This window comes from Physella acuta, unplaced genomic scaffold, assembly GCF_028476545.2.
Source record: "Physella acuta isolate Inbredline_101_S28 unplaced genomic scaffold, ASM2847654v3 ptg000606l, whole genome shotgun sequence".
Lineage (NCBI taxonomy): Eukaryota > Metazoa > Mollusca > Gastropoda > Physidae > Physella > Physella acuta.
This window is the reverse complement of record NW_026732125.1, coordinates 134,098-161,033: the sequence shown is the minus strand read 5'-3', so window position 1 is coordinate 161,033 and position 26,936 is coordinate 134,098. Positions and strand designations below refer to the sequence as shown.

Genomic DNA, 26,936 nt, shown 5'->3' with positions numbered 1-26,936 from the left:
TTAGGTTTACAAAAAAAAATTGTGGAATTGAATGATTAATTAATAGGTGATTGGCTGCTATGTTAAATGCTTAGGGGCCTAAATTTATACAGCGGAATAATTTCGGTTATAACAGATATTGATGGAATATTCGCAAACTTATTACTTGCACGGTTATTAGAACTGCAAGGGGTTTCTCAATAGTATCAATTAAATATTATAATAAAATACTTTTGCAATTAATTTTTACAATGTCAGTACAATACAAAACTTAATTTATAACTAAATATTTATTTAAAACAATGCTATACTCTATGATTTTTGGTTTTTTTTAAAAGAGAATACAAATTTTAAAAAATTATTACATTAAAAAGTTACTTCCCCTGTTCATAGACAAAATGACCAAATTTCGTATAATGAGAATTTCACTCGCGGTCACTTTTTAGCCGTCGTCGAGGGCTATGAGTGAAACCGACAGTTTTCCCTAAAGGTCAAGCCATTTACCTAAGAGCATGCAAAAAATTAGCCAGATGTAAAGACGGTAAGTGCCCTCAAATCCGTTTTGAAATCACCCTCTGTTTTTCCTATAAAATACAAAGATTATATAGGGAAATACGACTGGTCAGTTTTGACCCATTTAACGAATTTTCCCGGACATGGCGAGTTTTTAGTGACACCCCAAGGCGTTCTCCTACCACCTCACAAAATTTCAAGGGGGGTCGTTGGAGGAATTTTTTTTTCGTAATATAGCCCATATAAGGCGCCGGTCAGTCGAGGTCTTTTTTTACCCCCTCTCCGTAGACTTTTCGGCAAACCGTCACCGGCCCTCGTGTTCTATTGCCCCAAGGCACCATCATGCCAAATTTGACGCGCCTGCGGTGCCGGGAAGTGCCCTATCGGGCACTTGACCACTTTGCTTTATATATATAGATGCACTAAAAAGTAGAAAATAAATTATAGACTACTATTTAAATAACTAGAAAGAAAAGGGTGGGTGTCTTCGTTAACAATAGTAAAGGTATCCAATAGATACTAAAGTGACCCACGCTTTTCTTTCTAGTTATTTAAATAATAGTCTATAATTTATTTTCTACTTTTTAGTGCATTATTACATAAAAAAGCTTGTTATTAAAACGTTTTTTATGAATTTTTTTTTCAGTATTTTACATGTTTTATTTACAATAGAGTTACATGACTAAAAACCATTGCGCGCCTAGCTACTGAACGTGATGGCGCAGCCATAGAACGTGATGGCGCAGCTATTGAACGTGATGACGCGTGTGGTGTGGTTGGCTAAACATGCCTACTAATTCGGTCCAAATTTTAATTAATTCATACAAAATTAATTAGGCATCCGATTAAGTCAAATTTAATATCACATTGCATTGTCTTCATGTCTTGACCCACATGCCAAGTGTGAATCGTATTGGTCAAGTAGAAGCGTCCGAATTTTCACTCGGGCGTTTCGGTCTAGACAGACTGACGAGGAAGTGAGTTAGAGAAAAGTTTGTACAAGACAATGACGTACCAACTGTTATGAAATTTATGATTTTATCATATCTTCTAATTATAATATCGTGAAGTTCATAGGTTGAGACTTATTGTTTATTTTTTCTAAATAAGCATCATTTATTTTGTTAACAATGTGGATTTTACAGGCTACGCTGTTGTAATTTTTGAGGTTTAAAAGTATGCTTAGTTTTTGTACCGTAGCGATTCCCAAATTAGAAAACACGCGTTAACGTCAGCGACTATTCTGTCATTTATTCTCTCCCCTTTTGTCTCTAATTATTTCCCCTGAACGCCATTATCTTCTATCTATCTATCTTCTATCTTCTATATTTATAATTCTCCTCTTCGAGCCGTTAGAAAACAAGCTGCAAACGCTCTCCCTACCTCCCCACCCCTACATGGTTTTAGTGAGCTGTGTTCACTCTAAATGTTTACAAGCAGAGCCAACGATTTTAAACGTAGGGGGGGGGGGGGGGGGAAGGAAGGGGGGGGGGGGGGTTATGGTCCTTAACGAGCTACTTATAGTGTTTTAAAGAAATATTTTCAGTGTCAGCGTTGGTACTGTCGAATTCACAAATTATGAATTATTGAAAATTAGAAACAACTAAATAGCGGCGTATGTTAAGCCGCGGGCCGGCTCGTATATATAATTCTCTTCTGGGAGCCGCTAGAAAACAAGCTGTAAACCCGCTCCCTACCTCCCCACCCCTACATGGTCTTAGTGAGCTGTGTTCACTCTAAATGTTTACAAGCAGAGCCAACGATTTTAAACGTAGGGGGGGGGGGGAGGGGGGGGGGGGAAGGAAGGGGGGGGGGTTGTGGTCCTTAACGATCTACTTATAGTGTTTTAAAGAAATATTTTCAGTGTCAGCGTTGGTACTGTCGAATTCACAAATTATGAATTATTGAAAATTAGAAACAACTAAATAGCGGCGTATGTTAAGCCGCGGGCCGGCTCGTATATATAATTCTCTTCTGGGAGCCGCTAGAAAACAAGCTGTAAACCCGCTCCCTACCTCCCCACCCCTACATGGTCTTATTGAGCTGTGTTCACTCTAAATGTTTACAAGCAGAGCCAACGTTTTTAAACGTAGGGGGGAGGGGGAAGGAAGGGGGGGGGGTTATGGTCCTTAACGAGCTACTTATAGTGTTTTAAAGAAATATTTTCAGTGGCAGCGTTGGTACTGTCGAATTCACAAATTATGAATTACTGAAAAGTAGAAAAAAAAACAACTAAATAGCGGCGTATGTTATGCCGCGGGCCGGCTCGTTTAAAAAAAAAACAAACAACCTGAAACAAATCGAAATCAGCTGTTTATTAAGCATCTGCCTACGCTAGCATTTTATTTGTATTTATTTTTGGACTTTGTTTACTTAACACATCAAAATATCAAGTATATGTTCAAAATATGTGAACATTGAGTGCATAAACCCTTATACAAATAATTATCCTCACAGGTTGAGCTATACATCAATGTTTGGTCGACTATTTCATTTCACCCATCTTTTAGCGACCTGTGGTTTTCGTGGAAACTTAGCCGATACGTGTACTGATTTCTGTATCCGAATGACAAAATGCCAGACCTAAACTTGGCACAGTCCTGTTGAATGAGCTTCACTTATTAAATCAGTGTACTTTAACCAAGGGATCGTCCATTATTGATGACAAATCTTAAAAACGACCCTTTACTTGGACTAGTCTTTCATACATCTACCAGGAGTATCCCGTTTCCTGTCATCACTTCTTGTATTTCAATGATCTGGGACCCGGGCTATGTTGAAATTAAACACACCGTATAAAGCACGGAATAAGATACCATTAGTGGTCTCACCAACATCTAATTTAGTTAACATCTTTGATTTCAATTCTTGCGTTACTCCAACTCTTGCATTGGCTTCAATTCTAGCCGTGGCTCCAATTCTAGCCGTGGCTCCAATTCTTGCCGTGGCTCCAATTCTAGCCGTGGCTCCAATTCTAGCCGTGGCTCCAATTCTAGCCGTGGCTCCAATTCTTGCCGTGTCTCAAATTTACGAAACAAGCTCCGTTTTTTAGTACAGCAATGTAATGTTTACAGTAACATCACAGACTAACAGAGAACCCTTCTTTACTTCCCCCTTGTTTCTTGTGTGAATAACCCCCACCCCTCCTATTCTTGAATCCTCCCAGCTTTCTCCCTAGTGCGAGTAAACCCCTGTATGGATAACTTCATTCTCCCATTACAACTTAAATTTACGACATTTTTTTTTATACCTCGGACACATTTTAGGAGGTCTGAATCAATCAATAAAAAAAGCTTAAGCAAGCAAACACCTGTTTCACAGAAAGTGTAATGGATGTTACACAATTCTGTCTGTTTCAACGTACACAGGGAACAAGTGTGATAAGGTTTATCAATGCTGGTCACATGAGAGGCAACTGGTGGCCAGATCAATTCTCTCAAACTTGTTTCAAAACAAAACGATGAGGCTTGACATGTAGGATTAGATTATCTGAACTTTTATGGGATATTTTCCTTTTAAACCCTAGACAGGGAAATGAGTCACAAGCTGCTTCTAGTTTAACTTGAAATTATGCTCAGAGTTCAGACAAAGTTTGAGAAGTGTTTTACTAGTAACATAAAATTTAGGCAGTAACTTCATGTTCCGATCTATCCAAGCAAATATACTCCATCCTATTCCACCTCCACCCACAACACCATCACCACATCTTGTTGTAGACACTACTTCAGCCACATTTTGACACACTACACACCCCTACAAATGAACTAACCCAATTTAAATAATGACACAGTAACGTTAATTTTTGAAAGCCACTGAGTTTCCTAAACGATATGTACATAACAAGAGCTTCCTAACTTAATGAACACAACAATCTAATAACAAACCATTTTAACCCAAAGTTTTTATATTTTCTCTACCAGACGAGAGAGTGTGTATGCAGACAGACGACACCAGCAGTGTCCTGACCTTTAACCCTGCCCTGCCAGCTGACGCAGGGTCCCTGTCTGCCTGTCTGACCAGCAGTATTGGGTCTGATCAAGCTGAGGCTAAAATCTCCATTGAGGGTGAGAAATAAAAATTAAACTGTTATTTTTTAATTTCTAGGTAATTCTAGGCTTCTAGCTTTTTATTTCAGACTGACATTTGTTTTTAGACTTTCTTTCTCCGAAGGTATATGAAAGCAGGGTTAAGTGACAAAACCTTTGAATACTGGTAGTTGAATATGTAGATGACTTGGGTATTTATGGTATCTATGAGCTCACCCAGTTCCTATCAGTACCTGGCACTACTTGGCAAGAAGCAAAATCAACTTTAAAACCTTTTGTTTTTGTTAATATAATAAAAATAATTTCTCTTTTTAAAATATTTCAATGTATAATTGGTACTCATCATACAGGAACAGGGCATTACCCCCCTCCTGTCAATTACCCCCAGACATTTCCCCCTGACATTACCCCCAGAGTAATTACCCCCCGCCCAGGAGGACATTACCCCCTGGACAGGGGTAGGGCTAGGGTTAGGGTTAAGCTTAAACTAATGTCTAGTGTTGGTTTTGGTTTTGTGTTAAGTTTTAGGCTGAGGGTGTATGCTTAGGTTTTGGTCTTTTTCTTAAGGTTAGTATTAAGGTAATATATAGGTATAGAATTCTAGTTAGAGTTGGGATTCTAACTTGATAACTTGAGGGGGGGGGGGGTAATTCCCCAGGGGGGGGGGGGGGGGGGTAATTGCTCTGGGGGGTAAATTTGGGGGGGGGGGGGTAATGTCCTGTAGCCTAATCATACACCCTATTTTATATTTTAATGATTATTATATTTGTATGTAAACTGATACCATCTATTTCAACTGCCGTATTTAGATGTGCCTGGGGTGCCTGTAGGTCAACCTCATGTCTATGAGATTGGTTCCACCTCAGCAGCCTTATCCTGGTGTGGGCCGGTGTTTGATGGTGGCAGCCCTGTCATCTACTACATCATTGAGGCCAAGACACGGAGCCAGAAGACTTGGGATGTCTTGATTCCTCAGTGTAAAGTAAGTCCAGTAACTCTCTTTGACAAAATAAACGCATTTTAAAAGTAAGTCCTGTAACTCTCTTTGACAAATTAAACTCATTTTAAAAGCAAGGCCAGTAACTTGCTTTGACAAAATAAACAGTTTTTAAAAGCAAGTCCAATAACTCTCTTTGACAAAATAAACACATTAACTGTCATTAAAAATAATTGAAACATTTGAACATTAATGAACTTGGTTGTACAAACAAAAGTATTTTTACAAGTAAGTTCCACAACTCTGTTCAAAACAACTTACATGTACTACAAAGTGAAGTAACTCTCTTTGAAAAAGTACTTACTATTTTTATTTATTATTATTATTTATTTTTTTTAAAGTTATTATAAGTTACATAACTTATTCCAAAATATTGGGGAAAACCCGATTAACTAAAATTTTCAACAAAAAAAATATTTTAGAAGTAAATCCTATGACTTTATTTAAAGAGTATATATGTTCAGATAAAATTTTACGAGCTTACAAATAAATAATTTTTTTTTTGTCATTTGTTTTTATTTATTTAAAACAATACTTTCCACCCACCTGTTGTCATGTAAGAATGATACTTCCACATATTTGACATAAAGAGTTATAAATGTTTAGATTAAATTTTACAAGTTGTACACATTTTTAAAATAAAGTATTTTTGTAATTTGTTTATATTTCTTTAAAACAATATTTTCCACCAACCTGTTGTCCTTTAGGAACTCTCCTGCCACATATTTGACCTCAAGCCCTGCACCACGTACCAGTTCCGTGTATGTGCAGCCAACATGCATGGACTGAGCTCACCCTCGGAGCCCTCGGAGAAGGTCATCACAACTGACCCCTTCAGGTCACCCAGCGACTACGAGTCAGAAGGTCAGTAACCTATTTATATCTATCAAAAAGCTTTTCTAATCGATAATTTGGGTTTTTTTTCTCTTCGTCAGCATCAAGTGGTTTTTTTGTTTCGCTGTTTATATCTGTTAAAGAGCTTCTGTAGATCTGATTTGCTTTGAAGCTAGAACCATATAATGTAGCTGCCATATGGAATTTAAAAACCGCTTAAAAATTGATTACTTTTTAAAACAGACCTTTAAAAAATTATTTGAAAGTAAGCTTGGAGTAGATGTAATTGTTTTTACTCAAAAATGCTTGAAAGCTATGGCTGTCTCACAAGTCTTTGTAGCATCAAATGCACATCTGCGTAGTTTGTCAGCACAGTTCACAATAAATTGCTGTATTTGTGTATGTCAAAACTAATAAGAAAAATTTAAATAGTGCGTTGGTAGTGTGCATGAAGTACACACTCTGTATATAACTTTTGTTGTGTAGACCTACCTGTATATCACTTTTGTTGTGTAGACCTGTATATCACTTTTGTTGTGTAGACCTGTGTATCACTTTTGTTGTATAGACTTACCTGTATAGAACTTTTGTTGTGTAGACCTTTGTATCACTTTTGTTTTGTAGATCTGTATATCACTTTAGTTGTGTAGACCTGTATATCACTTTTATTGTGTAGAACTATCTGTTCATCTTCTTTGTTGTGTAGACCTACCTTTATATCACTGTTATTGTGTAAAATTATCTATATAGAAATCTAGCTTTTTGTGTGAATTAGAACATCTTTCAATAGAAGACCTGCTTGTTTCTTCATATCTCTCATGTATATTTTATTTTTATCTCTATCAGTCTTGATGCTGATATGTTGTTTTCTTTTCCTCCATCAAATTTAAAGTCAAAATCTAATTTTGTTGCGTGTGTTTTTAAAATTGATGGCATACGTGGTAGCTTTTAGCACTGATTGTGCTGGAATATAGTTTTAATCATTAGTCTAATTATGTCTATTAGCATTCTGAAGTTTTATTTTTATTGAAACATATTTTTCAAAACTTCTTCTACCCATCTAATGCAAATGACTTAGCAAATATCTTGAATTATTTTTTTTTAATTTTAAAAATCCTTAAGAAATTATATTTTGTTTCACTGAAGGTCGACCTTTTCAAGGTAAACAAATATTTCTTTGCCGATGACTCACTTTTTTTATATAACCAATAAACAGTTCATGTTTTCAAAATTTGTTAGTTTTTAATACCCATTTGTTTAATAGTTATTTTACTAAATGAAATTATTATACTCTCTCTTTTCAGTATCATCTTTACAATATTACATATTTAAGCTCATATATATTTTAAAATCTGAAAGCTTTTATTCAGTTTTATTTCATCACTTTTTATTTACAACCTAGAAATATATTACATGCATATCTTAAAGGCATGCTTTGATGTCATAAATATGTATTAGATACAGCCGTTGATTTGTCCAAATTTGTTTTTCGTACCACACAACCCAAAATAGTTTTTGTTTCAAATCTTAAAACTGTAATAAATTATTTTTATTTAATTTTTGTCCTGGCTATATTTTAAAATTGAAGCCTAATTTCATCTTCATCAAGGATCTGTTATGAAGTATTTTAATTTAATTAATGTCCTGGTTATATTTTACAATTGAGGCCTCTCTTCATCAAGGATCTGTCTCTAGATTCGACTCTCTTTGATTAAATTGGGATTCTCAACAATTAATTTAGCTAATTATATATTTAAGAACAAATAGAAGGCAAAAAAAGGAATATAATTCAAGTAAAATTCAATGAGGTATTTGAGTTTTTCAATTATGAAGATGGTATGTTGTGCATTTGGTGTGTACTTTGAGAATCCCTGAAAAGATTTGACCACCAAGTTATCTGTTTCTGTCTTACATTTGCTTCACCAGGGTACCCTGAAGTTTTTACCCCCACTATTGAGTATCGAAGAAGAGGTAATGCTAAAGAATGAACTCTGAACTAAACAGCTTATACATTGTCATGAGCTTGCGCCCGAATTTTTTTATTTGTTTCATTTCATTTCTTCATTTTAATTCAATCATATATGTATGACTTACGTATTCTATACAAGCATCAACCTCATACCAATATTAACACTAGAAAAATAATCATAGCAGTAATACATGTCAGTTTCTTTCTTCTATTTTAAACTTTTCAATTAATTTATATTTCATTTGGATCTAATTGTAATAACATTCAATGTGAAATCTTTTTATAATTTGACATTTTAAAAAAAATAATTTTCCTACAGGTAACTTTTGTTTGTCTTTCTCAGAAAGCTTTTAAATGTTTTTCTAAAATTCTTCAATGATTTCTTATTTAAAACTTACATTACATTTTTTATATTGTAGTTAAATGCGAGAAATAATGATTATAGTTCTTGTTGTACTCTCTCATTAACATTCTCTCCACATTTCTGTTAGGATCTATACTGTTATGTCACATTATAAATTTTTATTTGGTGAAGGATGTAAATTACAGGGGGAGGGGGGCTGTTTTATTTAGTTTCTTAAAAAGAAAATTACTGGGGGGGTGGACAACCATAATGACACATGCCTAATGACTGCAGCATTTGTAAAGTATATAATTTATATAATATGTGACAACTGAGAACAAAATTTTAAAGGCTTTGGCATTTCTCATACAACTGTAATTTAATGAATTTAAATATATTTTATTTTTTATAATTTCATTTTATATTGCCGTTAATTTAAAACAAAATTATTCACAAAACTGATTGCAATTGTAAACATTATCACTTACATTTTAAGTGTAAGGTTTGTATTCAAACAACTTTGTAGTTACCTCCCATGACTAATCTAAAAATTGATGAATTTTAAAGGAGTTATACACAAAACAAATAGACACCTGTGTGAAAATAAAACAGCTTGGTGCAGAAAGATTATAATATACATAACTTATCACCCCATGGGTAGAGTGTACTCACAGTCCTAGTCATTCCCCCCCCCCTCTCTGTGTTGGTGCCGGTTATACATGTCACCACCCCAGAGGTAGAGTTTCCTTATTGTGTTGGTGCATGCTATCACCTAATAATAAGGTTACAATAATTGTGTAAAGTTCTTATTAAATCACAGGTTGGATGATAATATAATATATTATATTAAAGTTTTTTATGCTGGTAGAAATTTTAAGGTTGGGATAATGATAAAGGTCTGCCAATAGATGCCATCATGCAATTTTATTAGGAGATTTGAATTACATCACACATTTCTCTTACCCCCCCCCCCCCCCCCCCCATTACCACCCACACTTCAATAGCCTGAACCCTTCCCTCAACTATGACTTAGGCTACCCTCCCATAAGCAAACTCACAGTTTTGATCTTTGTTACATCCTGCCTGTGCTTCAGTAAGAACCCATAGATAACATCCACCTGGTATATAATCAAGAGCATGTCAAATGCATGTCAGATTGTTAACACTGCACCAAGAGGATGAGCATGTTAACATTGTGTGGAGGTGTGTGTTATGTTAACTCGGTTCCCTGAATGAAGTGAAGTTATCGGTTCAAAGGTCATTGTAATTATTGGTTTTATTGTCTACTGCGTTCATGAGTGACAAGCTTGGCAATCATTCCTATGTTGGCCAGTCCTTTTTCAATCATTCAAGTTGATCAATAACTTGTCAATTATTCCTGTTTGTCAATCATTCGTATGTTAATCATTTGTCTATCATTCTTATGTTTGTCAATCATTTGTCAATCATTCCCATGTTGGTCAATCATTTGTGAATCAATCCCTTTGTCAATCATTTGTCAATCATTCCTAAGTGTGTTAACCCCTTGCAGCTCACCATAGAAATGTATTCACCAGTCCCCAGCAATATTTGCTTCAGGTTGTAAAGGGTGAATGTACCCAGATTTTTGTATTAGATTTTTAACACATGATAAAATAGACTTTTGATCCATGATGTATTATTAGATTTGAAATATATGGTGCATTAAACTTTTAATATATCATTGGAACTTGTATTAAATTTTCAGCACGCTTAGGGATATAGAGAAAATTTATCCAAATTTTAACATCAGGATTGTAAACATAAATAATGAACTCTCTTAATTAAAATAGAACAAGCATCGTGAATACTTATGCAATGCAATTAGTAACTAAAGTTTAATGAGAAACAATTTTATAGTTTTTATATCATTTGCATGAACAATTGCTGGCTTGTCTGCAGGAGTTAAATTAATTGGGGAAGATTTCATAATCAGTCAAGCATGATCTTAATTATAATGCAAAGGGGGGGGGGGGGAGAGGGGTGCAAATCTTAAACAGTCTAACGGAATTTTAAAAAATACTTAATATAATGTTTTAATGAAATGATAATTAGGAAGTAATGTATTACGGCTTGAAGCTTACCGCTTCTGTTTTGTTTGTTTGAAAAAACTTTTTTAGATTGCCTTCTTAAATTTTGACAGTGGACTTAGTAATCTTTCAAACAATCCAATCATGTTTTGATCAAATAAAATTGTTTATTCAACTAAATTATAACAACTATTTATTTATTATATCTAAATATGTAACCATTCTAAAATAATCTGAAACCTGTAATAACTTTAAAACTTTTCTCTGTGTTAAAAACTCTGAGTCTGTAGCTAAAAATCTAGATATCACTTTAGCAATGGATAGTTAACATTTAGATCATATATATTAATTAACTTTGGTAGTGGAATAAAATACTTTAATGATCTTTGTTTTCTATAAGTTGTGACAGTTTACTTTAGTGTTTAAAAAAGTTTATGAAACAGTTTCTGTAATACCGCGTTTACACTTGCGACATGTATACTATACATGTCTAGAAAAAAAAACTTCGCTATAGGGCCTACGATAATAGGGGAGCCTACTCACTTATTGCGAAGTTTTTTTTCCTAGAAATATATAGTATACATGTCGCAAGTGTAAACGCGGTATAAGATTTTGTGGCTTTAAAACATTAGTTTTCTTTAACTTTTACCATAAAATGACATTGACATTAATATAAGTTTTGTAATATTTTTACACATAAATTATATATAAAAATAAAATTCGATTTGTAAATAAATTAAACACCTTAAATGTAAAAAGACTGTTATAATTAAAAACCTAATTAAATTGTTTCCCTCAGATGAGCTACCGTTTGAACCAAGAGATGTTAAAGTGAACATAAAAGATCAGTTTGAAAATCTTTATGATCTCCAAAATGAAGTTGGGAAGTAAGTTTGTTTTTTTAACCCTTAAAGAATTTAATTTCTGTCACTGTCAATGGTTCTTGCTGTAAAAATATTAGACTGAGCTAGTCAAGGGAAATAACTGTTAACTACACAAACAAAGCTGGTTGTGGGTAGACAACCATTTTGTAAAGCATTTATTTGTCATACAAACTTGGTTAAATAATTATAAGTAGTGAAAATATAGTTTTAGTAAGTATAAATATTAATCTAAAATAATTGTTTAATTAATTCAAATCTAAAAATATTTTTAAAAATTTATAAAGAAACTAAACTTTCTAAGTAAAAAAGAAAAAGGTTAATGGTTAAAATAATTTTTTAATTAGTTAATTTAAGACTAAATAGTAAATATTAATAAACAAATAAAGAAATAAACTTTTTCAAATAAAAAAGAAAAAGGTTGATTGTTAAAATAATGCCTAATTAATTTAAATCTAAGTATATTAATTATTATTATTATTATAATAAAAAAAAACAGTTTATATATACTATAACAAAAAGAAAACAATTGCTGGTTAAAATAATCTTTTTTTTACATAATTATTTTCTATTCTAGAGGGAAATTTGGCATTGTATATAAGTGCAATCAAAAGTCAGACGGAAGTGTGTTTGCTGCCAAGATCATCAAATGCAGAGAAAAAGAAAAAACTCAGCTGAAGAATGAGATAGATATCATGAACAAGCTGCGCCATCCCAAGCTGCTCATGTTATGGGACGCCTTTGAGGAACCCAGGAGAATCATATTGGTCATGGAATAGTGAGTTGATGGCTTTTTTCTCTAATTGATGGAATAGTGAGTTGATGGCTTTTTTCTCTAATTGATGGAATAGTGAGTTGATGGTTTTTTACTTTCTCGTATATACGAAGTATAGAGAAAGTCTTGTAATCGTGCAAAAAAAAAAATCGAGATTTTTACAAATCTCTATGTTTTACACCTCACTTGGTGCGCAATTCTTTTTTCTACTAGATTTTATTCTATTTTTAAAGTTTAAGTAAACAAAAATCATGTCTATATTCCGAGTTGCCTGCCCACGTAGTGTTATATTAGAATATTTGAGAAAATTTAGGGGAGATCACTCCCGGTTTATTTCTCTAATTGATGGGATTAGTGAATTGATGGCTTTCATGGGATAGTGAGTTGATAGTTTTTTTTTCTAATTCATGGAATAATGAGTTGATGGTTTTTTTTCTAATTCATGGAATAATGAGTTGTTTTTTTTTTTCTAATTTATGGAATATTGAGTTTATGGTTTTTGTTTTCTAAGTCAGGTATAGTAAATTGATGTTTGTTTTTTATCTCATAGAATAAAGAGATTTTTTTTTAGTTAGGAAATAATGAGTTTTTTAATTTTTATGAGTTATGGAATTGTGAGTTACATGTTTATGTCAGCCTGTTTGCTTTTGTTATATGAGTTATAAGAGCCATGAAAAATACAAAAATTTTGGATTTAGTCATGACTTTGTAAGTTAAATTAGGTCATAATTACTTAATTTAATACGTTAACTTAATTTAATGTTATAATATAAACAACTGGACAAGTAATATTATATTTACTGAATAAAATTTAAAAAAATAATGTGTGCAGTTATGAAGCAAGAAATCACATGTTTATTGTTTGTCCACAGCGTTGGGGCAGGTGAACTGTTTGAGCGAGTGATCGGGGAAGATTTTGTCCTCACCGAGCGCGACTGCGTCCACTTTCTGAGACAGATTTGTGAGGGGGTCTCCTACATGCACAACCTCAACATCCTTCACCTTGATCTCAAGCCAGAAAACATTCTCTGCGTGGCTGAAAACTCCAACAGGTGGGTCTCGCCAGCTGTTTTATTACCTGGCGATATTAATGAGAATAATCAAGCAAACTAAGTCTAATTAAAGATCAGCTGATGCGGGGTGGCGGTCAAGCCTGAAGATATCCTGCGTGTAGCAGACAATTCTGGCAGGTTTTCACATTGTGATTAATTATCCAAAGGCAGATTTATCATTATAATCTTTTCGTGCCCGGGCCCAAAACACATGAGGCAGATGAATTAGAGTTTAGACATATCAATAACCTCAGCATACAGGGGAATAGTGTGGTCAGCAACCGGGGCATAGCGAGAGGGGGAGGGGGCGTGGACCACACTGGGTGACACCATTTAGGGGGGTACACCAAGGCAAAAAATAGCAAAACATATGGAGAAAAATTTGAGCGGGGGGGGGGGTGCAAATCGAAAGCTTGAGGTGATCAGCAATATTCCCATGTCCTTAGTTTCCCTAACATGAGTCATGTAACCATCTAAGCTGGGTGGACCCAAAGAATGTCTTACAGACTCCCCCAAAGAATGTCTTACAGACTCGAGCCCTTTGGTTTGCAGTCTCAAGCTCTAACTTTTGACCCCACCATTCCTTTAAGATTTATAAAAATCTGTTATGGATTGCAGTTGGGGGTCGTCCATAAATGACATCACACTCGTAGGGGGGAGCAGGGCAGTCCATAATTTTATGACAGTGTGTGATGAGGGGGGGGGGGGATTCAGATAGTGTGACATCATACTTTTGCATTTTAAAAAAAAGCAATGTTAGAAAACTAATTTTAGCTGTTAATTTGCATTTTAGAAAACTGTTTTAATAAATTGTACTAGGAATTGAATAAAATACTCTATGTTGACAGAGTTCAGACAAGATTTTGAAAAAATATCGTATTTTAAGAAAAATTCAACTGCAATTTTAAGGGTGGCTGTAGGCTGAGGTGTGATGTCATTATAAGGGGGGGGGGGGGGGGGGCTGGCTTTTTGTGACGGAGGGGGGGAGGTAAAAATCTGCAAAAAAGGCGTGATGTCATTTATAGATGACCCCTTGTCATAATATGGTGAATATACTGACATATAAGTGACATTTAAATCAAAATGATGTTAATTAATATGTTCCGTACAGATTATGATATTTTGTTTTTAGAATAAAGATCATAGACTTTGGCCTGGCTCGCTTCTTTAAAGCAGGGGAGAGTGTCAAGGTTTTGTTTGGAACTCCAGAGTTCATTGCCCCTGAAGTCATCAATTATGATGAGATTGGATTTAGTACAGATATGTGGAGTATTGGAGTCATTTGCTATGTGCTGTAAGTTTTTTGTGGGGTGTTTTAGTTATTTGTTATGTGCTGTAATTTGTTTGTTTATGGAGTGTATTATATTCAGTAAATTATTCATATTAGCTTTTATTTAATGCCATTTTTTTTTCATAAGAGCTTGGTAAATCACAGTTTAATTACGACACCCTTCTCATCAGCCACTTTATCTTGTCTTTCTCACCATGTCATCAACTTGTATCTGTTTTTCTCGGCTTATCTTGTATCAACTTGTTTCTATATCTCTCAGCTTATCTTGTATCTTGTTGTATCACAGCTTATCTGGCCTGTCCCCATTCCTGGGTGACAATGAGGCCGAGACCCTGGCCAGCGTGACCAGCGGAGAGTTTGACTTTGATGACGAGGCTTTTGATGAGATCTCCGATCAAGCCAAAGATTTTATCTCTAAGCTACTGGTCAAGAAGAAAGAGTAAGTGATGCTTTGATATGTGGTTAGTTCATGCTGGTAGCTATACTAGAGTTAGAGTAAGTCATGCTTTGATATGTGGTCATTTCATGTTGGTAACTATACTAAAGTTTTCAAACATGTTTGCTGTTATTCCTATTGTTCGTTGTTTTTTTTCTAATACATGAACTATTCAGTAGATGTATTGCTTGAGCATTACACATTCAACTTACTCAGTGAGTTGTAAAAATCAAAGTTGGCACTAAAAACAACACTCAATTATTTGTGTTGAACTGTTATTGATAACCAAGTTCAGGAAATTACTACTGTCTATTTATATTAAGTACAATCTGCTTGGAGTGAAGAAGGGTTTCAGTACAGAGCATTTTAAATCAATTTATCATCTACTTAATATAATGTGAAATACAAGTAATGTGTTGGTACTGAGCATTTTAAAACATTTGATCATCTACATAATATAATGTGAAACACAATTCATTTAATGATACATGACTTTTAAAATATTCCTCACAGGGACCTCATGTTGATACATGATTTTTTCAAATGTTTCTCACAGGGATCGCATGTTGACGCATGATTTTTTCAAATGTTTCTAACAGGGACCGCATGTTGACACATGACTGCCTGTCACATGACTGGTTGAACCAAGACGAGGTCGACGGCATACGGTACAAGCGCCTCAACACAGAGAGACTGAAACGCTTCATGGTCAGGCGCAAGTGGATGGTCAGTTTGTTTACAATTGTTTTAATTTTAACCACTTTGTAAGCTGTCTGCAAGTGGATGGTCAGTTTGTTTACAATTGTTTCATTTCTTACCACTTTGTAAGCTGTCTGCAAGTGGATGGTCAGTTTGTTTACAATTGTTTCATTTTCATCCACTTTGTAAGCTGTCTGCAAGTGGATGGTCCGTTTGTTTACAATTGTTTCATTTTTTACCACTTTGTAAGCTGTCTGGTACATGAAACCTTAGATTTTCTGCTAATAGAAATTACAACATCAAGGGATCTTAATTTTGGGTGACTTGATTGCCTTTATTCCTCTTTACTCCTTGTGGAGGATAGGGCCTCAACCATAACCTTCCATTTTGTCTGCTCCGTGGCTGTTGATTTTGCAGACACCCTGTTGTCTTCAGTTCCCCAAAATCGTGTGAAAGTATAGAGCAGATTATGAACTGCTTTTGTTAAAAATGTATTTAGGGAGTTATGACTTAAGAGATGGGGTGGTGAGGTTAGGTGGTAGTGCTTAAGTCTCAAGTTCAGTTCTGGATTGCTGTAAATAGAATGAGCGGTTGTTCACTGATGTCTGCTGGGTACCATCTGCCTGCTACCATCTGCCTGCTGCCATCTGCATTTACATTCCCTAGCAAAGGCAACTGGTCATAGACCTTACCACACTAACTCTTCCTATACCAAAGTCAGAAACAGGTGGACTTAATTCGTCTGGTCTATATTTTGAAAATTTTGTTCAGGATTTTTTGTAAATGTAGACCCTTTATTAAAACTAATTATCTGCAAGTATTCCTAAGCTTTAATAAAAAAAAAATCCTCTTTCATACATTTTGTTATACACAATACACCACATGAGTCTATTTAACTACTGGTTGATGGTAGAAAACTTCTAAATCAAATGAGTTTTAGCCATTTATTTTTAAGGGCATGGGTGGGTGATGAAAACCAAAATAACAGAAATGTTTATTTCTTAACCTAATTCTTAAGTATTTAGCATATACATTGCCGCCATCACCATGGTAACGGAAGGACATTTTTTGCCATTTTTTAAAATTTTTTGACTAATCTCTTTGAGTCATAACTATATGCTAAATATTATAGCATTATGTTAGAAATAAGCATTTTGGTTATTTTGGTTTTCATCACCTGCCCATGCCCTTAACAATTTTTAACCTTATTTAATTAAAGCATTTCCTGCCTATATTTTTCCATTGTTTGGTAACATTTTGGTCTGACATTTATTTCTCCCGTGTCAACAGAAAACTGGCAAGGCTGTGCTCGCTGTGGGAAGGTTGAAGAAAATCCCCAGCCAAAACAACTTTAACCTAAGCAGAAGCAGCAGCCAGGACAGCATCCTGGGTTCCAGAAGCTCCTCACCTTCAAGACCTGTCATCTCAGAATCACCTGGTCAGGAGGGAGAAGCTCCGACCTTGACCCGCAGTGAACTGATGTCCAGTGATGACCATCTTGATGAAATTTCACCTAAAATTGCCCAAAGTTCCAATGTAAATGGATTGGATGATAATTCAGACATCGGGAATTCCCAAAGTGATAAAAAGAACATTGGGAATTCCCACAAAGCTACTTCTCTGACAAAAGAAGAAAATAATAAAACAAGTGAAGGACGTGCAGTACACAAGAATCTTAAGGAAAATGTTGCGTCTGAAAACTCTAAAGATCTGAGCTCTATTAACAGTGACTCTAAATTTAGACGTGACAAAAAGGACATTTCGCAGGTGAAAGAAACTGCGAGGATAGCCCCCGCACCTAACACTGTCTCGCCCTCGTTAGCAAAGAAAAAACTGGATGATAAACAATTAGATGCAGGAACTGTCACAAAAACATCAGTTCCAGTGTTCACCAAAACTGTAAAAAACTGCAAGGCATGTGCCGGTGACTCTGCCAGGTTTGACGTCATTGTGTCAGGTGACCCGTCACCTGACGTCACATGGTTCCTTGAGGACGAGGAAGTCCATCAGGATGACAGGCACACCTTGAATGCCAACAAAACAACTGGCGCTCATTCTCTGATTATACGAAGCATCGAAGAAGACGACGAAGGGGACTATGTATGCAAGGCCGTTAACTCTCACGGAGAAGTCACATGTTCAGCAGAGTTAACTGTCCTACAAATGTGATCTGTTCAGGAATCATTCCAATATTTAATTCCTCTATTCGGAAAGGATATATTTTCCTCATGTTATTTCTGTTGGAAACAAAAAAAAGTGATTGATGCAAATATTTATAGAAAATATTTTCTTATCTTGATTTGGATAAAAATGTGCTCCATCGTACGACTAGCCGATAATAAACCAGGTGGATACTGGTAAATTTATTTACAAGCAAACAAAAACATTGTGTTCTCTGTGGATAAGGTATACATTTATCTTGAACTAAAAGTATATTTTTATCTGGCAACCAAGTATACATATATTTGTTAACCAATAAATTATACATTTATCTGGCAACCAACAAAGTATACATTTATCTGGCAACCAATAAAGTATACATTTATCTGGCAACCAACAAGCTATAGATTTATCTGGCAACCAACAAAGTATACATTTATCTGGCATAAGTATACATTTATCAGACAACTAATAATTTACCTTTATCTAAAAGTAAATTAAGTATACATATATCTAGCCAGTAAAACCTGCCATATAGGTAGACAAAGTATCCCAAGAATACTATTCATGGTTCACCAAGCTGCCAGATTTTTTAAATTTTGCACTTTTGTTAATTAGCACATTATATTTTTATGCCACATAAACAGTTAATGGACTATTTTTATTTAATTTGGTTACATTTTAAAAATCCAGGCATAATAGTTATGTATTTATGATGCATCAATTTATCATGTAAATAGAAGTTGTTTTTTTTTAACCTATTAGAGTTTATAAATTTTTATTCAATGTTTAATTCGCAAAAACAAAATACATTTTATCAACGATTTCCTTTTACAATTGTCAGTTCTTTACAATATGTGGCTTTAAAAGTTTTTCCTTTAGTTAACAACAAAAACAACCTGAATTGCTCAGAGTTATAGAACTTGAAGTGTGTTTGCTCAGTCCCCCATTTTTATTTTATTTTTAATTTTGTTTTTATGTGATTGCAACTTCTTAATGATTCTTTGTAAACCAATTATGGTTGGTGAGTATAATTTATTTTTGAATTCTTCACATTTCAGATTTTATTTTATTTATGCCCTATACGACTTGTTTTTATGTGTTCTAATTTTTATGTTTCTGACTTATTTTTATGTGTACGCCTCAAACATATGCACAAGTCTCTGATGTGTCTAAACCCAACCAATGAAAATTTTAACTGCCATTTTAAAGGATTTTAGAAATTTAATTAATTACAATAAAATGCATGTTCTAACATGTAGACTTCTTAATTAGTTATTAACCTTGTGATTTTCTGCTAAGTTTTTCACCAGACTAGTAATGTTGTAGAGCTTGCTGTGAATAGTTCTGTAAAATATATAATATACATTTTTTCTAATGTCAATAAAATTTAATTTTCCTAAAATAACATGTTTTATTTTTTTTATTTTTCTTTCAAAAAGTAACTCCACTCAGGAAAGGGCTGGAGGTCTTATAAATCTCACTCTGCCCCTGGGGAGTTGTGGTCTCCCCCAGGTTGCTTCTCTCACTTGCCCTCCCCCCTCATTAGTTAAATGAGAGGATTGGATTGGTCATGCGAGAGACAGCGTATGATTGCTAACTCCTAACGTTTCGAGTTCTTCCCCCTGGCCTAAGCATTTTGTTAGCTGGGAACATCAACCAGTCTAAGAGAGACAACTCCGAAATAACTGTTGCCTTGTAGTTTGTTCTTGAGTGGACAAAACCTATTGAAGCAAATCCAAAAAGCAAAGCAGGTTGAAGTCGGAATCAACGGCCATATAGCGGGTAACATGTTGACACGTAACACTTAATTATGTATGAGGAAATCCCCTCCAATATTACAATTTTAGAACGAAGAAAATAAGGAATGAGAGAATGGTGGTAAATAACTCTATTTGCCTAGTCTATTTTATTTGGAGAAAAGAAAAAAAAAGGGGGGGGGGGGCGAATTGGTATTAGGCAGAAATCTAACAACTCTAGTTTAGCTTAAAGTAAAATGTTTTTTACGGACAATTAATTGTGTGAACACAATAGCACAATTTGTGGGTTCTGCGTTTTTTTCAGTGAGGTCATGTCGTCTTACCCCACCCCCTACCTCACTGCCTCACACCTTTTCGTGGCCATGTCTTCTGGTGTGTTTTAGCCATCAAGATTTAGGCCCACTCTTTACCCCACATTCTTTATTGTTATAGAAACTAAACTTTGACGTTGCCCAGATTTTAACCCTCAACTTCTGACGTCAGCAGGTGGAAAGTTGTTCACCTGTTAAAAAATTACATGGCAGTTGAATCGGATTTTTCCGATGACATGTAAGTTTAAGTGATATATTTGTATTTATCTTCCTGTTGAAGAAATATTCTTTCTAAATTGTTAATCTAATGGATAATTTACGTGAGAATTGTGAATTTTTTAAATACTTCTTATGATAGTATGATAGACTGTTGTATAATATTAAAGTACATTATATTTATGACGAGCTAAAAATAATGGTTGATTTAATGTTGCGTGTCCAGGGTAACACTAAAAATCTGAAGATTAAAAAGATTCGTGGTTGCAGATCTAGTTGAAGGTTGGCGTTGTTTATACACTATAGACTATTTGGTTTACCTCATGTGTTAGTTTTTGTATGTTTATTTTTTTAAATTTATTACATAATTTTTTTTTCAACTTTCTAAATTTTATGGTTTTTTTAAAACTACTACATCCTATTTACTTTAATGACTAAAGTTAGTTTTTGTATGTGACAGTTTAAAATTAGAACTGGAAAGACCTTATAAGATTATCAGAAGTTAATGTATTTTGTTGCAATCAAAACAAAACAAAAATTAAAAGCGAAATAGTTTTCAAATATTCAATATTAATTAGAAAAATAGTTTTAAAAAATAAATCTTGAAAATTAAAAATGTTTTCTTAACAAGATTATGTTTATAAACATTCGTATTTAAAATTAAAATTCTAAAAGGGAAGAATCAAGACAACACAATGTGTTTATTCTATTCCAACTATTGAGCTAGAGTTATTGTTCTTCGACATACAGAAATTCTTTAACTTTAAAGCCAATTCGTTTACTTTGAGCTTTAAAACTCGTTTATCATCAGAAACAAAGAATTTCAACATCTTCGGGATCTTTGACTAGACATGACCTCTATCACGTGATTTTTAGCAGTCTCTCAAGTAAATTTTTCTTCGCCAACACCAACAGACTGCTATTCGAACATCCACGCGACCTAAATTATTACGAGGTCTGTAAATTCACAAGAATTACAATTTGAAAACTTTTGCAAGGATAAAAAAACTTTGATTTTTAAAACATTTTCTATTGAAAAAAAAGATCTCAAAGAAATACGCAAATTTTACCATTAATTAATTCATCAATGAACCTACAAAATTGTTTCATTGGCTCTTAGATTTGATGAAATAAAAATATTGATATCTGGACTACAAAACGAAGGATCTACGCTTGCAATTTTTTTAGACAGTCTATTTCTTTGAGTGTGATTTTCTCAGCTGAAAGACATTGAAATGTGAGCTTCGAACGTGGAGTCAAAATGACAGCACGCGCAAGACGTGAGCAGCGAGGAATGCAAATGTCAAGGTTAGCAGGTCACGTGGTGTGGTGTCTCTTCTTGCTCACGTCTGCCGGTCGTTTGGTGGCAGAAGCGCTCAGTCCAGTGACGAACGACAAAGGACCTTGTCATTCTGGGGAATTCTATCAGCAGGCAACTGGATGGTGCCAAGATTGTCCCGAGGGTAAGTGACGATGGTGGGTGAGGTTGACAGAGGGTCTACGTATCTAAATTTAGCTTTGCAGTAATGTATTAATACTATGTATTGATCCTAGAAGAATATATATAAATATATATATATATATATATATATATATATATATATATATATATATATATATATATATATATATATATATATATATATATATATATATATATAATTATAGATGGCAAGATGGCGGTAAAACCATTTTACCGTCTTTAGAAGAACAAAAAAATGGGATCAAGTTTACAAAATATTTTCTAACAGAGGCACCTTTATGAGGATAACCACACTTTATAAAAGCATAGAACTAAGTTGACAACATATTCTCTAAAAAAAAGCAATATATTATGACTAAGTTGAAAATATATACTCTAAAAATGCAACATGTCTAAGTTGACATGATATTCTCTAACACGGGCACCTATATGGAAGAGATTGACCACACTTTATAAAAACGTGTCTAAGTTGACAACATATTTTAACCCAGGCACCTATATGGAGGAGACTGACCACACTTTATAAAAACGTGTCTAAGTTGTCAACATTCTCTATCACAGGCACATATATGGATGAGACTAGCCACACTTTATAAAAACGTGTCTAAGTTGTCAACATTCTCTATCACAGGCACATATATGGATGAGACTAGCCACACTTTATAAAAACGTGTCTAAGTTGTCAACATTCTCTATCACAGGCACATATATGGATGAGACTGGCCACACTTTATAAAAACGTGTCTAAGTTGTCAACATTCTCTATCACAGGCACCTATATGGAGGAGACTAGCCACACTTTATAAAAACGTGTCTAAGTTGTCAACATTCTCTATCACAGGCACCTATATGGAGGAGACTAAACACACATTATAAAAACGTGTCTAAGTTGTCAACATTTTCTCTATCACAGGCACCTATATGGAGGAGACTGACCACACTTTATAAAAACGTGTCTAAGTTGCAGTGGCGGAACTAGAAAAAAAGGGCCACCCCGCAAAAAAACTTTTAGGGCCCCCCATATATATATATATATATATATATATATATATATATATATATATATATATATATATATATATATATATAAACACAAAATACGAATATATGTTACTCATTGCTGGCCTGTTCTAGTTGGGAAAAAAAAAGTTTTTTTTTTCAATTAAAACAAATTACAACATCGTGTCAAAATATGTGTGTACATCTAAGTGCTTTATTGTATTTTGTGAAAATCAGTTTTATCTTATTTCTTAAGATAAGATAAAACTGATTTTCACAAAATACAAATTTTCTAGTATACTACCTCTGACCCCTTCTCAATCAAAAGATTATAAAATATGAAAGCTTTGAATAAGTAATGGTGTCTCGTATTATGTTTATTTTTTTATTTATTTTTTTGTATTTAAATTATTAATTTTAAATACATTTCTTTTTTATACAGTGTCATTCTTTAGTAAGTTTAGTAAGTACTTTATAAAAAAAAATAATTAAAAGAGGTAATTGCTTTTTATTTTGTTTAGTACAAATCTATTAAAAGGAGCTTATGAGCACCCCTGTTTGATTTTTTTAAAAAGGGAAATAAGTCATGGAAGTGGTTTCAAAGTTTGCTTATCTTTGATAAGTTTGATTGTAGAAGAAAGATGACTCGGCTTTCACTAGGGTTTAAAAACAAAGGGAAAAATAATATACAAGAGTGTGGGATGGTGTCTATAGAATAAAGATAATCCAACCGCAGCTACAATATTCTTTATAAAAAACAACCATCAAGTCAAAAATGCAAGAAAATTATTTTTTTTTAACTATAAAAATAATTATTATGGGCGGCCTTGGGCCCCTAAATGGCGTGGGCCCCCCCGCATTGCGGGGTCTGGCGGCACTGTAGTTCCGCCCCTGCTAAGTTGTCAACATTCTCTATCACAGGCACATATATGGATGAGACTAGCCACACTTTATAAAAACGTGTCTAAGTTGTCAACATTCTCTATCACAGGCACCTATATGGAGGAGACTGACCACACTTTATAAAAACGTGTCTAAGTTGTCAACATTCTCTCTAACCCAGGCACCTATATGGAGGAGACTGACCACACTTTATAAAAACGTGTCTAAGTTGTCAACATTCTCTATCACAGGCACCTATATGGAGTAGACTGACCACACTTTATAAAAACGTGTCTAAGTTGTCAACATTCTCTATCACAGGCACATATATGGATGAGACTAGCCACACTTTATAAAAACGTGTCTAAGTTGTCAACATTCTCTATCACAGGCACATATATGGATGAGACTGGCCACACTTTATAAAAACGTGTCTAAGTTGTCAACATTCTCTATCACAGGCACCTATATGGAGGAGACTAGCCACACTTTATAAAAACGTGTCTAAGTTGTCAACATTCTCTATCACAGGCACCTATATGGAGGAGACTAAACACACATTATAAAAACGTGTCTAAGTTGTCAACATTTTCTCTATCACAGTCACCTATATGGAGGAGACTGACCACACTTTATAAAAACGTGTCTAAGTTGACAACATTCTCTATCACAGGCACATATATGGATGAGACTGGCCACACTTTATAAAAACGTGTCTAAGTTGTCAACATTCTCTATCACAGGCACCTATATGGAGGAGACTAGCCACACTTTATAAAAACGTGTCTAAGTTGTCAACATTCTCTATCACAGGCACCTATATGGAGGAGACTAAACACACATTATAAAAACGTGTCTAAGTTGTCAACATTTTCTCTATCACAGGCACCTATATGGAGGAGACTGACCACACTTTATAAAAACGTGTCTAAGTTGTCAACATTCTCTATCACAGGCACATATATGGATGAGACTAGCCACACTTTATAAAAACGTGTCTAAGTTGTCAACATTCTCTATCACAGGCACCTATATGGAGGAGACTGACCACACTTTATAAAAACGTGTCTAAGTTGTCAACATTCTCTCTAACCCAGGCACCTATATGGAGGAGACTGACCACACTTTATAAAAACGTGTCTAAGTTGTCAACATTCTCTATCACAGGCACCTATATGGAGTAGACTGACCACACTTTATAAAAACGTGTCTAAGTTGTCAACATTCTCTATCACAGGCACATATATGGATGAGACTAGCCACACTTTATAAAAACGTGTCTAAGTTGTCAACATTCTCTATCACAGGCACATATATGGATGAGACTGGCCACACTTTATAAAAACGTGTCTAAGTTGTCAACATTCTCTATCACAGGCACCTATATGGAGGAGACTAGCCACACTTTATAAAAACGTGTCTAAGTTGTCAACATTCTCTATCACAGGCACCTATATGGAGGAGACTAAACACACATTATAAAAACGTGTCTAAGTTGTCAACATTTTCTCTATCACAGGCACCTATATGGAGGAGACTGACCACACTTTATAAAAACGTGTCTAAGTTGACAACATTCTCTATCACAGGCACATATATGGATGAGACTAGCCACACTTTATAAAAACGTGTCTAAGTTGTCAACATTCTCTATCACAGGCACCTATATGGAGGAGACTGACCACACTTTATAAAAACGTGTCTAAGTTGTCAACATTCTCTATCACAGGCACCTATATGGAAGAGATTGACCAAACTTTATAAAAACGTGTCTAAGTTGTCAACATTCTCTAACCCAGGCACCTATATGGAGGAGACTGGCCACACTTTATAAAAACGTGTCTAAGTTGTCAACATTCTCTCTATCACAGGCACCTATATGGAGGAGACTGACCACAGAGCATTGAGCTGCCAGCCCTGCACTACCCTGGAGCCCGGGGACGTGGCGGTGGTCATTCACGCGTGCAATCGGACAAAGGATACAGTGTTGGGCTGTCCACACAATTTCTATTGCATAGGATTCGGTACGACCAGATGATGATGTAACATATTGTTTTGTCAGGAACTGTAGTCTAGAGAGCAGATAGAGTTCAGCTGTTTTAGTGGCTTGAGCCAGGTACCCGTTAGAGCTGGGTCGACTCACAGACCGAACTCGAAACTTTCGGGGTGAATTGCAGTGTGCTCTACCATTCGACCACACCATCCAAGATAATGAGTAATGCCCAGCAACATTTTGATTGCTCAGGCAATATTAAATTAGAAGTTTGCAGGGAGGGGCGAGGGTGGATAGAGGAGTGATGGAGGGGGTAGGTTTTTGTTCAAAGTGAAAAAAACAATTTATCGTTTTCAATTTTTTAGGAATACTCAGTCGTAGTTTTAACTAACGTACTTAATTTATGGCACTCGCCTATACTGTATTTACGGGTAACTAAATTTATTATTTTAAAGACCTTCTCTCTGTCTTTCCCTAGACCCGATCTACGACTATCTACCTCAGTGCACCGAGTGTTCATCATGTCCGTTCACTGGCGTTGCTGAACCGTGCACTCAGAACAAAGACACGGTGTGCATTGAACAAGCTCGAACTGCAAATTTGATGGCCATTGTATGTTGAATGGCACTTTTTACTCTGTTACTGTTCATAATCTATACACAATAATACACATATATCTATATTTATCTACACATTATACACACACGTTATATATATGTATGTATGTATATATATATATATATATATATATATATATATATATATATATATATATATATATATATATATACATACATACATATATATATATGTTTTGATACTTTTCTTCAGATGCCCATTGAGCTCCAAAGCAATACAGAAAGCTCCGAGACGCAGCATTTAAATGGAGCCTCACAAATAAAAACAAAATGGCTTCGGATCATCACAATGTTTATCATCTGTATCTGTGTTGTAGGCCAACTATAATTATGATCCATTTGCAAACATAAAAAATTGAAAAAAATGTGTATGCACACACACACACACACAAACATATTATATATATATATATATATATTCGGACTGCTATGGGAGTGGATTTTATTTTTGCTCATTGCTTTTCTGGATGTGCTTATTACCTCTATATTTAGCTTCTATTTATCAGCATAGATGCTTTTGAATATTTAAAAAGAAGACTTTTTATTTAATACATTTTTGTATTAGTTCAAATGGCATTAGGTCCTAGTATTAATTTTGTATTGCATTATTTATATCTTACTTATGGTTACG

The 26,936-nt window shown here is 34.5% G+C and overlaps 2 protein-coding genes and 1 long non-coding RNA gene across 10 annotated transcripts in view; 2 read left to right on the top strand and 1 right to left on the bottom strand.

The window, feature by feature from the left end:
* LOC131947753 (titin) overlaps window positions 1-19,217 on the top strand; it is a gene marked incomplete at its 5' end in the record, with an annotated part of 410,194 nt that extends 390,977 nt beyond the window's left edge. For all 5 annotated transcript variants that reach the window (XM_059309048.1, XM_059309047.1, XM_059309046.1 and 2 more), the window contains 12 exon segments: window positions 4,413-4,556; window positions 5,348-5,520; window positions 6,243-6,399; window positions 7,516-7,530; window positions 8,296-8,340; window positions 11,529-11,616; window positions 12,188-12,388; window positions 13,258-13,437; window positions 14,570-14,731; window positions 15,015-15,167; window positions 15,764-15,890; window positions 17,154-19,217. In XM_059309048.1, the coding sequence (XP_059165031.1) occupies window positions 4,413-4,556; window positions 5,348-5,520; window positions 6,243-6,399; window positions 7,516-7,530; window positions 8,296-8,340; window positions 11,529-11,616; window positions 12,188-12,388; window positions 13,258-13,437; window positions 14,570-14,731; window positions 15,015-15,167; window positions 15,764-15,890; window positions 17,154-18,032 (2,324 nt within the window).
* An 89-nt stretch (window positions 19,218-19,306) lies between these two features.
* On the bottom strand, window positions 19,307-20,230 carry LOC131947760 (uncharacterized). The gene is made up of 2 exons (XR_009387920.1): window positions 20,119-20,230; window positions 19,307-19,370 (listed from the first exon to the last, which is right to left on the bottom strand). It is a non-coding gene; the product is annotated as an uncharacterized LOC131947760 (long non-coding RNA).
* Window positions 20,231-20,369: 139 nt separating this feature from the next.
* LOC131947759 (tumor necrosis factor receptor superfamily member 6) lies at window positions 20,370-26,681 on the top strand. Of its 4 annotated transcripts, none has more exons than XM_059309054.1 (5): window positions 20,370-20,592; window positions 21,122-21,773; window positions 25,546-25,698; window positions 26,146-26,279; window positions 26,499-26,681. In XM_059309054.1, exons 2-5 carry the CDS (start codon window positions 21,572-21,574, stop codon window positions 26,631-26,633), a joined length of 624 nt encoding a protein of 207 aa, XP_059165037.1. In that variant the 5' UTR covers window positions 20,370-20,592; window positions 21,122-21,571; the 3' UTR covers window positions 26,634-26,681. The 4 variants fall into 4 exon arrangements, with proteins under 4 accessions (XP_059165037.1, XP_059165038.1, XP_059165040.1 ...); XM_059309055.1 differs by having other exon boundaries at window positions 20,986-21,773; XM_059309057.1 differs by having other exon boundaries at window positions 20,942-21,773.
* Window positions 26,682-26,936: the final 255 nt, after the last annotated feature.

Excerpts from the sequence above, each read along its gene's own strand:
- LOC131947759 (XM_059309054.1), top strand. The coding sequence starts at position 21,572 with ATGACAGCACGCGCAAGACGTGAGCAGCGAGGAATGCAAATGTCAAGG. Across the intron at positions 21,774-25,545 it reads GTGCCAAGATTGTCCCGAGG|GCACCTATATGGAGGAGACT; the intron begins GTAAGTGACGAT and ends TCTCTATCACAG. Across the intron at positions 25,699-26,145 it reads TTTCTATTGCATAGGATTCG|ACCCGATCTACGACTATCTA; the intron begins GTACGACCAGAT and ends GTCTTTCCCTAG.